At 32.3% G+C, this 12,947-nt stretch overlaps 2 protein-coding genes across 2 annotated transcripts; both read right to left on the bottom strand.

Moving 5' to 3' along the window:
- Positions 1-621: 621 nt before the first annotated feature.
- LOC115891247 lies at positions 622-3,738 on the bottom strand. The gene is made up of 3 exons (XM_030911675.1): positions 3,570-3,738; positions 3,267-3,512; positions 622-2,909 (listed from the first exon to the last, which is right to left on the bottom strand). Exons 1-3 carry the CDS (start codon positions 3,736-3,738, stop codon positions 622-624), a joined length of 2,703 nt encoding a protein of 900 aa, XP_030767535.1.
- Positions 3,739-3,809: 71 nt separating this feature from the next.
- LOC115891246 (zinc finger protein 787-like) lies at positions 3,810-5,278 on the bottom strand. The gene is made up of 6 exons (XM_030911674.1): positions 4,756-5,278; positions 4,632-4,694; positions 4,492-4,575; positions 4,374-4,439; positions 3,984-4,043; positions 3,810-3,925 (listed from the first exon to the last, which is right to left on the bottom strand). The coding sequence occupies exons 1-6, from the start codon at positions 4,829-4,831 to the stop codon at positions 3,810-3,812; spliced, it is 465 nt and encodes a 154-aa protein (XP_030767534.1). The 5' UTR covers positions 4,832-5,278.
- Positions 5,279-12,947: the final 7,669 nt, after the last annotated feature.

The raw sequence follows: 12,947 nt of genomic DNA, 5'->3' as shown, positions 1-12,947 counted from the left end.
AAATATATAATAAAAATAATTATTTATGTTAGGAAAAATTACTAAATTTGAATGCAACTATTGAAAAGCTTAAATCAAACAGTAGACATAGTATAAAACGCCTAAATTTGTATACAATATAAACATGTTAAATATAGTAAGATAAAATATATTGGATATAATACTCTAAATAGAATACACTAAAAATACAAAAATAAAATTAACCCATCCTCTTAAACATGAAAGTAACTAAATCTTAATAAATAAATAAATAAAAAAATAAATAAAATATCGAAGGAAATAGAAGTAAAAAATAGCTGCCATTGGTTTCAGCCTATAGATTTTCCGATATTTCATCCCTATATTTTCCTAGATCTTTATGGCCCCATGCGAGCGTGTACTCGGAATTGGGAATAAGAAATCTCTTATCGTCCGCGTAGGATAAGACTATCTTATTTTTTAGCTCTACATACATATTGTGTAAATGTGAACGGAAAGTGTTCATCGAGCGATAGATTTTCGTACCTGCTACATCGACCGTGTTTTTATAATCATCCAAACTAATATCTTGTTTGGTGAGTAGTCAGGCACGCCTTTAGCCTTTTTTCGTTAACTCACCATCCACATTTACACAATATGCTTTTAGCCCCCAGTTCCATAAAACTCCCACAAAATTTTTCCTGCATATTCATCCTTCATACGGCCCAACACAGACGAATTTACAGGAATATCGTGTGGATTGTTTTGCGAGTAATTTGACGTATCGAATCTATCCAAATTTTCGCGCATGTCATCATAAAAATTGTCGGTTTGAATTTGTAAAATTAGAGAATCGGTGTCAGTGTAGAGCAGTGAGGCTTTATTACCGTACTTTGGTTTAATATAACTATACAAAAAATCATACATAATAGTTTTGGAAATTTCCAAAATTGAAAAACCTACGTAAATAGGTTTATTATATACGATTTTCTGTTTAGCCATATGTATTGCGACTAAATTCTCGCTAAAAATCGTCAAGTCTTTAAAATGCGGTTTGGAAATGTACGCTTCTGCCCCTAGCTTTCTACCAATATTTTCCCAGTGGGTAACTAACTTAATATTTACCCGTTTCTCCACGTTCTCCATTGTCTTTCCAAATACAGCGTTATTCATAAGTTTGAAAAAATCTTTTTCAAACTTATTTTCAGCGTTATTACGCTTTGCTGTATTTAGATCAATGTAGGTTTTCAACCAGGGAGATTGATTAAATGATAAAATGCGATGAATTTTGGCAAGTTTCAGACCATGGTTCAACGCTTGTTGTAAATTTTGATAATGAATTACATATCTAACTTTAGAATTAAAATTGGGGATTAATTTTGAAACTTTAGATCCCTCTGGTTGAACGGACTCTGGGCAAAAGGGTAATTCGTTGTGTAAATCATGTAAATGCTCCGGATACTCTAAATCGACTTCAAAAACATAACCTATATTAGAATTTTTATCGATATTCATAAAATTTAAGTTTGAAATTTCTTCTTCTGTTAGCCACGTAAAGTTACCTGTTGGTAGATATTGCGACATGGCTGCACCATATAAATTGGTAGCATCCAAGTACATAATGTAGGAAGTAGGTTTGGAAGCGTCGTATATAGACATAAATTTGTTATTCGCGATAGCTTTTCTAACACTACATTGACTGACACCGCCGCGAATCCCGTGTTTAAAGAAATGTATCATGTCTAGATCTGTCAATAATTTCAGCTCGATAGATGTAGTTTTTAAAGCCGCGTCAAAGGACAGAGATGGTGCGGTGAAGTATTGACAAGGATCTAGACCGTATGTTTGTAGACACACCTCTCTAAAATTCTCAAAAACATCAGTTAATAATAGTACGTCGGATTTTAAATATATATCTGAATATTCGCCTAAAGTTTGACATTTAAATAAATTCCATACGTTCAATGCACGCTCGTAATCTCCTTGTTTGATGGCTTCTTTTCTAAGTTCGTTATAGAAGCCATCAATGGGTGGAAGCTTGGTATCGTCTAATTTGGAAAAGGAATCTACGTACGAATATGGGAAAACACCCTTCATACGAATAACCTTAAATTCTTCTTCGTTAGGGAAATACTTCCTAACTTCGCGACACTGTTGAGACGTTAAATTTTGACTTAGTTTATCTAGACTTGATGCCATGAATCGAAAACTGTCCAAAAATCTTAATTTTAAAAATATCTTTTGTTGTCGCTTTTCCTGATCGTTGTCATCCCCCACCATAATATATTTTGTAAAAGAAATATATCTTTCTTTGTTTTGGGGGATGACGTCCAATCGTTCTTCCTCCACAGCCAATTCTTTTATAAAAAGATGGCTGTCAAAATTTGACATGTTGTGGAAGAACACAGGAATAAAATTAGGTACTTTAAAATTTAGGTTACAAACAGAGTGAGCCGCACCTCGATATTTTCCTGTTAGATGACAGTGGTCCCTTACTCTTTCATCTTCTACATTAAATGGTCTTTCGCAAATATGACAGTGTGTCATCTGATAAAACTCGGCTTCTTGTACGCTACTGAGAGGAGACATGGATACAATATTTTTCATAAATCGATTGTAGATTGATTTACAATCAGTCTCTAACCAATCTATGAAAACTTTATGTGCATCAGGTCCCCTAAAAGTCTTGAAAATCGACTGAGAATTATCAAAATCGCATTTAATGTAATAGGCAAAAGAATAAGGAACGTGTTGGTGTGTTTTCACCGTATAGGAAATTTCAGGATCCAACTCGTTTTGCTCTGTTTGTATAGGTTCCAAAATAGTTTCAAAATCAGCGTATACAACAAAAGGCACTTTTAATTTTCGTTCGAAATTCGTAAATTTAAGGATATTCTCGGGAATATTTTCACCATATTTATTTTTCTTTAAATTATCCGAAGGAGTTTCAACTACAACATGACCACAATCCTATTTTTGATGATTTTCTAATTTAATATCTGAAGAAAAATAAACTAAGCAACCATCGCATAAGAATTTTGAATGTTGTTTGCCTGAAAGTTGGTTGGAGATTAGGCGAGACATATTTCTTAATAAACAGTAATGATTATTGCCAGAATCATCACTGATTAATAACAAATTCACATGTCTATCTGCCTTATGAGATCTAGTAAAATACAAAGGACCAACAACTTCAATAATATTCCTATCATGTTTATAACCCTTCTCGAGTCCATAAACATTAATAGAAATATTATTAAGTTGTTCGAATTTTGAAATTTGTTTTAAGGATATCGGAAAATCTATACCTGACACATCCAATTCCTGCTCGAAAGATTGATAATTCTGGACTCGGTTGGCGTTCTGAGTTCGGGGAACTGGGTGAAAGGCGGCTAAAACCGACCATACAAAACATTTCTGGTCAGTGTTTTGTATGTTCAACACAGCCCTTTTCGCTTCTATTTCCTTCGGTAATGGTATATAAGATGAGGCTTTTAGTGGGTTGATTTTATTTACCCTTACATCTACGTGAAGGAGTTGCTGAAGAGTCCAACCTAATGTACACGAAAAAATAATTAGTATGGTGAAATCAGAAAAAATTATATACTTACCACTATCTTTTTCATTGAACTCCTGGAATCTCCGCTTAATGATAGTGGTGAACTGATCAAACAACTCCTCCAAATCGGTGCCCTGACTTGCTCCCCTGAACCTAGAGCCAAAGGACTTGGTCTCCTCTACCTCCTTTGTCTGCAGGAGGAAACGACCGAAAAGCTCCATACCGACTTTCACATTGCCAAATCTTTCGATTTGGCACCTTACCAACGCAATAATTTTTTCGCGGAGATTAGCTAAAAAATCATTAACGCGATAGGATCTTTTTTCGATAAAAGTCGGTATGTAGCAATTCGGTTTTTGTAAGAGGTATTAACTAAGTAAACACCTTCCTCCTGCATTACCAAGTGTTCTAAAAAAAAAAATGCGTTTTAATTTAAAAGGTGTATAAAAAAATAATAATAACTTACCGTTATTGAAACCAAGTCTAGCTCTCTTTGGCACCGAAGACTCTGACTCTGCCTGATTGACTAAAATAAAAGAAAAAAAATATTTAATATAAAATAGATCCTTTCTGTTAAAAAAAAATAGAAATATATGTTAAATAGTTAATTAGTTTAAATAATTGAAAAAAAGTTAAAAATAATAGTTGAATATATTAAAAATAATTAAATAGTTAATTAATTTAAAAATAATGGAAAAAGTTAAAAAAATAATAGAAAAATATGTTAAAAAATAATTAAATAGTTAATTAATTTAAAAATAATGGAAAAAGTTAAAAAATAATAGAAAAATATGTTAAAAAAAATAATTAAATAGTTAATTAATTTAAAAGTAATGAAAAACAAATAATTACTTACTGTTAGTGGCAGAGCTTGTTCTTTTCAGGGAGGTCTTCTCTAAATTTTTTGGTTCAGGCTGATTGACTAAAATAGAAAAACCATTTAATATAAAATAAAAAATAAAATAAAAACTCACCATTAGGGGCTCCTTTACAAATCTTCATATGCCTGCCTAAACTATCACTTCTGCTAAAGGATTTCAAACATTTTTGGCACATATCTAAAATAAAAAAGCATTTTTTAAAGCCAGAACATAAAATAAAAATATTTACTTACGTTTACTAAGGCTAGCACCCTCGTCCACGCTGGTTTGGGGCGTGGCAGTTTGGATTTCATTGGCTAAAAAAATAGAAAAAACATTTAATATTGCACAATATAAAAAATAAAATAAAAAACTCACCATTACAAGTCTTCGCATGTCTTGTCAAATTCCTTTTATAGGAAAACAATTCCCCACAAGTGCTGCACAGAAACATTTTTTTTTTATTTTTCACAGTGAAACGACTAATTTCGACGAGAGGCAAGTAGAGACTGACGTGAATTGCGAGTTGTTTGCTGGGTACAATGCTAGGCCGGAAACGGAAACGGAAACCGCAATCTAGAAAAACAAACGCGTGATATCATAGTCGTCATACCGGAAGCTGCAAAGTCCGATTAAAAATAATACCGACCGCAAACTCCGATAAGGAATAAATGTTGCACAATGTATTTTTCACCAAGTTTGATTTATTTTATTTTACTTAAATATTTATCACAATAATTCATCTTCTAGAAAAACAAAAGCATGACATCATGAGAGGAAGCCGTAAAGATTGAAGTATTAGATCATTTTACTGTAAACCATTGCCTTGTTCACATCGCTCTCTCTTTCATCATTGATTTTGAACCAAGTTTGATTTATTTTTACCGTTTAAATAAATATTATTATTATTTATGAATACCCAAAAGGCATTATTAATTAAAACTCAATCGTCAAACGTCAAAATTATCATCATCTGTGTTAAAAAACATGGAAAGATTTTTTTTTGGAATATATACCGGGTGTGAAAAAACAATCTATGATGTAAAGCGTTTGTTTTTCATTAACACCTTGTATATAACAGATATGACGTAGGACAGATTGACGTTTGACATTTGACGTTTGACGTAAGATATGTTTGACAGATGACATTTGACAGATGACGTAAGACAGGTTTGACGTTTGACATATGACATTTGACGTTTGACAGATGACAGGTTTGACATTTGACGTTTGACAGGTTTGACGTTTGACATATGACGTAAGACAGGTTTGACGTTTGACATATGACGTAAGACAGGTTTGACAGATGACGTAAGACAAGTTTGATGTTTGACATATGACGTTTGACGTTTGACAGATGACGTAAGACAAGTTTGACGTTTGACATATGACGTTTGACGTTTGACAGATGACAAGTTTGACGTTTGACGTTTGACATATGACGTTTGACATTTGACAGCTCCCCTCCTCCTCGCGCCTGCGCCGTGCGCCTCCTCCTCGCGCCTGCGCTGTACCCCTCCTCCTCGCGCATGCGCCGTGCGCTCTGCTCCTGCTCCTGATGCAGAATCGGCCTTCTACCTCTACTAGAGATTTTTGATGTGTGAATCGAAGTCTCTGCCATTAATTTTATTAATCGAAATTGTGGTTTATTTAATTTACACTAACAAAATTTATATTTATAAAAAACTAGTTTCTTTCCGGCGATTTCGTCCGCATAAAATTCGAATTTTATTAATATAAAGTGTAATATCTATTATAGCACCTAATGGCACTATTTGAATTTTTGGCACTACTACTAAATAAAAAGTTTTTTACGTGTAAAAAACTATTCGTTACATGTAAAAAATATTTTTTTAATTTACTACTTTTTATTTCTTTCAACATTTTAAATTACACTTTTTCTACTGTAAAATTACTAAAAACTACTTCTACTAATGAAAATATACTTGACTAAAATACAAACCTAAAAATCAAAACACATTTATGAGGTAATATAATTTCGATTTCATTCTCTGATAGATGGTTATTAATTTTGATTAGATTCATATTTTTGCTGTTATTAAAGTATCACATTTTCTGATAATTATTGTCACCTTTTCTGTAGAATTGAACTAAATAAATCTTGTCCTTATTTAACATCTTAAAATAGAAAAAATGAACTAAAATACTATTAAATTATCAAAACCAAACCAAATCATAGACATCCGTTTTGATTTTTAGGAAAGACTTATTTTTATTGTTTATTGTATATCTTTCACACATATATAACACAATTTACTAGAGCTAGTACACACAAAATAGATCCTTTTAATAATTTACATATTTTAAGAAAACGTGTCTCATATCTTAATTTATTATGATGACACTTTACTTTTACCATATACTGCATAATCAAAAATATAACTGTATAAAGATACAAAGAAGTGACAATTGATGAAATTTCATACACAAAATTATATAGTAAATATCACTTATTGTCATTCTAAAGTTAACTTAGAAAATGTACGGAGAAGACCAGGCTACCAGTAACATAGCAAGTTGCCGGACGAATTTGCGTTTACCCGATTGCGTTCGTACTCGAGATTCACTGCCGGTTGGTCGGCTGGTCAGGCAGTACACAGTTGCAGGTATGCTTGGACGGGTCGGTCGTGACACACTAGGTGTACGACGCGAGGAGTGCCGAGTATTTATTATTTTCATTTTAAGTGTTTACCTTCACTTAAGGTAACATTTAAAATAAAAATACTTAAATATTTATTATTTGAGTGTGTTTACGAGCCAAAACTAAAAATAAATTAATTCACTAAACCCAAAACTCATTTCCAAAATTAAAAAGTAAATCAATAAAATAAAAAAAAATACCTACTTTAAATAAAAAAAAAAGTTATAATTGGCTAACATATTAGGGCTAATAATTTGGAAAGCCTCTCGTATTTTTACTTGAAGCTCATCCAGATTATTAGCCCTATTATGGCCATACACTTTGGATTTTAGATAACCCCACAAAAAGAAATCATTGGGAGAAAGATCTGGTGATTTAGCGGGCCACAAAATAGTTCCATGTCCACTAATTAAACGGTTGGAAAAAGTATTGTTCAAATATTTTTGAACAATACGGGCATGCAGGGCAACCATCTTGTTGAAACCAGACATTGTAGAATATTTCTCCCAATAACTCTCGGAGTCTAGGGACAATCTGTAACAAGTCCAAATACTTTGCAACAATTAAATTACCCTCTATAAAAAATGGACCAATCATATGTTTCCCTACAAAACCACCCCAAACATTTAGCTTTTGGGGATATTGCGTGCATACCTCAAAATATCTGTGCAAATTTTCCCGAGACCAATATCGTACTTGTGTAGGGTTATAACGACACAATAAAGGAAAACTTGATTCGTCGGTGAAAACTATACGCCGAATAAAGTTTTCATCTAAATTGGCCTTTTCTATTTCAGATTCACAAAACGCCATACGCCGAAATTGGTCTTCATGGAAAATTTCTTGAGTTTTGCGCGCTTTATACGATCGGTATTCATTCTTTTTAAGGACTATTTTAACCGTGCTAGGTGAAGAATCTGTTACCTCAGCAATTTGATTACTTGAAAACGTGGGATTTGGATCCGCGGTAGCACAACATCCATTATTTTACTTAAAAAATAAATTTTACACAAGAGCTGTCGCTAGAATCTATGTATTCGTTTTGGCTATTAAAACACGAATATAAATACAAATTCTGAAACATTCTTATCCCATATCTACCTATTTTTATTTTATCGCATTTTTTCGCCGGCTTTTTATCCGGCGGACGGGTATACGCTAATTCGTCTGGTTCTACCTATCTTCCTACTACGGTGGTCCGGTCTGTATATTTTATCATCCTGAGGTACTAAGAAAAAAAACAGCAAATCTTTAAATATCATTTAATTAAAATTGGATGTAGTATAAATTATGCAGTATAAAAAGAATAAAAATTTTCAGTTGGATCTCTAAACAGTATTTAATTTAAACAGTTATTGTAAATAATCTTAACAATCGGTATCATCTAAGTCCCGATTTTACAGAATAAATACACCCAAAACCCTATCTAAATTAATGAAGGCTAGGCCGTCAACTGCCCCTTTGGCGTTAAAATATATTTTCAGGACACGAAAACGTTGCCTGTACGGTAGCTGGAGAAAAATATCTCGGTAAAGAAAAACAAACAAGGGCCCGGGCTCCATAAATTTTAAGCCCTCCGGATTATTTCAAGCAAACCGCTCCTTTAGCGGCTTTTGTTTAATGCATGATAATGCATAGGTACCGCCCAAGCTATTAAAAGTTTCTCCCAAAATGTTCCTTTTGGTGGCATGGTTTAGGTGCAATTAATTCTCTAATTATAAAATTTATAATAAATATTAACCTAAGATTGGTCTACATGAGCATATTACTCACATTTTTACGAAAATGCCGATAAATCTTGTGTTATAGTATTTGGTAGTGATATAAACAAAATTACAAATACGGCTGGTAACATGAATATCCATATAGATAATGTTGCGATACCCATTGTTACAGAGACTAAAAATCTTGGAGTCTATTTTGATGCGAAGCTTACTTTTCAGGCACATATAATTACTGAATTAAAGGCTGCTTATATATGTTTGAAGAATTTTTTGTCTCTTAAGAAATATATACCATCAAAGACTAAGTATCAATTATGTGACACACTTATTTTATCTTTATTTGATTACGGCGATGTTGTTTATGGTACATCAATAAACGCTAGATTCTCTAGAAAAATCCAAATACTTCAAAACTCGTGTCTACGGTTTTCTTTTAACATTCCTTTTAGAGATCATATAACGCCACATCTTAAAAATTTATCTATTTTATCCATGACTAACAGACGACAATTTTATTTAATGACATTCATTTATCAAATTTTAACTACAGAGCAGCCTCCCTATTTGTTTGATCTCCCTATTGTTTCACTACGTTGACCATGATCATTCGACTAGGCAAGTGAATTATTTTAAAATTCCTCAACACCGAACAGCTAACTTCCAAAAATCTTTCAGTTTCATAGCGCCACATTTTTGGAATAATATTTATAATAACTTTAAATTTCAAACCTTTACAGATTATATAAAAAAAATAAAAATAATTTACTAGTAATTAGTAAAAATTATAATTTCGTCGACTGATTTGTTAGGATCTTGTTCTTGATCATTGGTTGCTGTTCCGGTTTTTACACTGTTTCGTTATGTCTCTCTGCTTTTCTCCGCTCATCTCTGATAAAATTATATTTTCACTTTTTTGGTCTAATTTTAATTTTTTTAATTCTGTTTATTTTTATAATTTAATTTATTTCTATTTTGTTTTTGGGGCCGCACCACTCTAGCACTTTGTGTCATTGTATCGGTTTTTTAATCGCGGTGCAATCCCTTTAGACACACATTTATTTTTAATAATATTATTCTGTAAAACTTAATGGGGTCTAATAAAGAAATTTGAATTTGAATTTGAAAATGGATATTTTAATAGTGTTATGGTTATGAACAAAACTTTTTCAATTCAAATGTCAAGTCAGTATTGCTGTATGGTACAGAAACCTGGAAAATTACACCGCAATTAACACCAATTATTCTCTATTTAACTCCAAGTATTCATAAACTGCTGTCTGCGAAAAATTGACCAAACACTATCACAAATGATGATTTATGGAGTTTAAACAACCAGATGCATGTTTATAATGAGATCAAACTGAAAAAATGGGGGTGGATTGGTCACACATTAAGACAAAGCGGTAACAATATCGCTGGCAGAGCTATTGAGTGGAATCAAGGCAGTTGAGAAGAACTGGTCGACCAAGACACCAATTCAGGCAATTTCAAACAACCGAACTCGCTGGAGAGCATTTATTATAGCCCTATACTCCACATAGGAGTAAAAGACAGAGTGAAAAATGTTGATATAATACTTAGCGCTTATATCTAGTTTCTTAAAAGTATCTAACTTATACCGGGTGTGTCTAGAAAGTGGCTCACCTCTATAACGTTTTTATTTTTTCAGATAAAATAACGAGATTTGGTATGTTAGTACATGGCATAAAATAGGATTGATTGACGTTTTCAATTGTTTTTGTTCACTTCCTGTTTCACCGGAAATGACTACAACTTTTGATTTTTAAATAACCCCTTCGCATATATCTACTTTGTTCGGAAGAAAAAGTCACCCTGAATATTATATGTCAACTTTTGACATTTACGCTTACAAAATCTGTTTTAAATTTTAATCTAGAGTGCCATGGATGTGTAAAAAACACTAATTTTTAATCAAGGAGCCTTGGCAAAATAGATTTGATCGTCTACTTTTTTTCGTGTCTTGTCCTGGCCGGTTGAAAGATGCCCAAATCGTATTTTTAACCATATTTCAATTTTTTCAAACGGAATAACATCTGTGGCTCATTAGCATATTTGGGAAAAGCATTTTTTACGAATTATTTGGTAACGCATACTTGGTATTTCGATTCAAATTATCAATATGAACCGCATGTTACAATTTCAAATAAACCACACGCGAAAAAGTCAAAAGTTAACATATAATATGTCATTCTTTTCAGAGTGTCTTTTCTATCAAATAAAGTAAAAACAATACCAAGGGTGTCATTTAAAAATCAAAAGTTGTAGTTATTTCCGGTGAAACAGGAAGTGACCGAAAACAGTTGAATGCGTCAATCAATCCTAATTTATGTCATATACTAACATACTAAATCTCGTTTTTTTTATCTGAAAAAATAAAGAAAGTTATAGAAGTGCGCCACTTTTGAGACGCACCCGGTATATGGTAGACGTGCTACACTTAACAAGACCACGTTTGAATTTGAAAATGGGTTTGTTGAGACGACGCGTATTTTGTGAGCATTCTCATATGGAATGGTTACAGTTGAGGGTTGGAACCTTTGGTGTTACACAGCAAAATAAAACACTAAATCACCACAATACACCAAAACTCTTTTACTTTCACACTGGACGCGCGTTTCGCTAACCATGTTAGCATCATCAGCAGATGATTATAAACTAAAATACAATCTGCAATTGGAGCGTTAATAATACTCGCTCAGTGGGTAAAGAGTGGGCGTGGCAAGATCTAGCCAACCGAGTCAGAACCCACTGAATGTAACAGTTAGATTTCCGCCACTGGAGTAGTAGGAACAAAGAACTTGAAGGAATTGGACCGTTGTCTCTGTTCATACTATTTTTACATTTATTAATTCTTATGCTTTCATATGCATCTAATTGCCTGTAATTTGAGACTTGTTTAATTAATTTCAAGTTATTAAGATCTATACAATGTTCTTTATCAACAATATGTTCGGCAACGCAAGGTTTATCCGGTCTGCCATATCTTATCTGAGCTAATTGTTCTTTAAATCTAGTTAATATTGATCTTCTAGTTTGCCCAACATATTTCTGATTACAATCTTTACAAGAAATTTCATAAATACCCGACCTTTCCAGTAGAGGTATTTTATCCTTTGGATTACCTAATAATTGTTGTAATTTATTATTAGCACTATACACAAGTTTATAATTTACATTCTTAAAAATTCCTTTTAGACCACGCGATTACTGTCTATCAAACGGTATTGAAAAATATTTTGACGTATCCTTCTCGAATCGAATTTTCAGAAATCATTAACCTATACCTACGTTTTCTAATTATTTTATCAACTAGTGAAGGAGAATATCCATTACACTCAGCTACATTCCTAATGTAATCTCTTTCTATTTCATATCTTAGTTCGTTAGAAAGTGGAAAACTAAGTAATCTATTAACTAAGAAATTTAAACTAGCCATTTTATGTTCAATACTATGATATGATTCATTAGGAATATATCTGCGTGTAGTGGTATTTTTCCTATAGATATCAAATTCCAGGCAATTATTAGTATTTCTAATAACTAATACATCTAGAAATGGTAATCTGTCGTTGTTCTCAATTTCATGTGTAAATTTAATGGAAGGAAAACGATTATTTAACTTAGAAATAAAATTATCTGTGTCTGAATGTGTGTCAAAAACAGCAAAAATATCATCCACATACCTAAACCATACTCTTGGAAAATACTCAAACTGATTCTTAGCCTCCACTTCAAACCTGCTCATGAATAAATTAGCCAAAAATGGAGACAATGGATTACCTATTGCTGTACCTTCCCTCTGTTCAAAAAAGTTGTTATTAAATTGAAAACAATTTTGTTTCTTACATAACGATGTAAGCTCAATATATTCAATCACAGTTTTGCTGTCGAGACCATTTGCGTTCAGTAATTCCTTCAAGTAGCCTAAAGTATGTGGAATTGGAACACTTGGAATGGTGTTACACATTTTGAGCCAAAGTATGCAAGGTAAATGTTGAATTAACACTACTATAACAAAAGCAAGGAGAAAATAAAAGTAAAATTACAATAGACATAGTAAATAAAATATTTAGGAATTAAATAATCTTGGAAATAATATACAAATATATTACTTTTGGTAAACTTCTTAATCTTAATAGCGATAATAAAAATTCTTTGATTTC

The sequence above is a fragment of the Sitophilus oryzae genome, unplaced genomic scaffold (assembly GCF_002938485.1).
Source record: "Sitophilus oryzae breed Bouriz unplaced genomic scaffold, Soryzae_2.0 scaffold_980_pilon_pilon, whole genome shotgun sequence".
NCBI lineage: Eukaryota > Metazoa > Arthropoda > Insecta > Coleoptera > Curculionidae > Sitophilus > Sitophilus oryzae.
Note: the sequence above shows the minus strand (reverse complement) of the source record. Positions and strands in the feature narration are given on the sequence as shown.

Coding starts and splice junctions, on each gene's coding strand:
- LOC115891247 (XM_030911675.1), bottom strand. CDS start 3,738: ATGGAGCTTTTCGGTCGTTTCCTCCTGCAGACAAAGGAGGTAGAGGAG. Junction 3,513..3,569: donor GTTCAATGAAAAAGATAGTG/GTAAGTATATAA, acceptor CGTGTACATTAG/GTTGGACTCTTCAGCAACTC. Junction 2,910..3,266: donor GCAGGAATTGGATGTGTCAG/GTATAGATTTTC, acceptor GTCATGTTGTAG/TTGAAACTCCTTCGGATAAT.
- LOC115891246 (XM_030911674.1), bottom strand. CDS start 4,831: ATGTTTCTGTGCAGCACTTGTGGGGAATTGTTTTCCTATAAAAGGAAT. Junction 4,440..4,491: donor TTGTAAAGGAGCCCCTAATG/GTGAGTTTTTAT, acceptor TTTCTATTTTAG/TCAATCAGCCTGAACCAAAA. Junction 3,926..3,983: donor TAGACTTGGTTTCAATAACG/GTAAGTTATTAT, acceptor TTTTTTTTTTAG/AACACTTGGTAATGCAGGAG.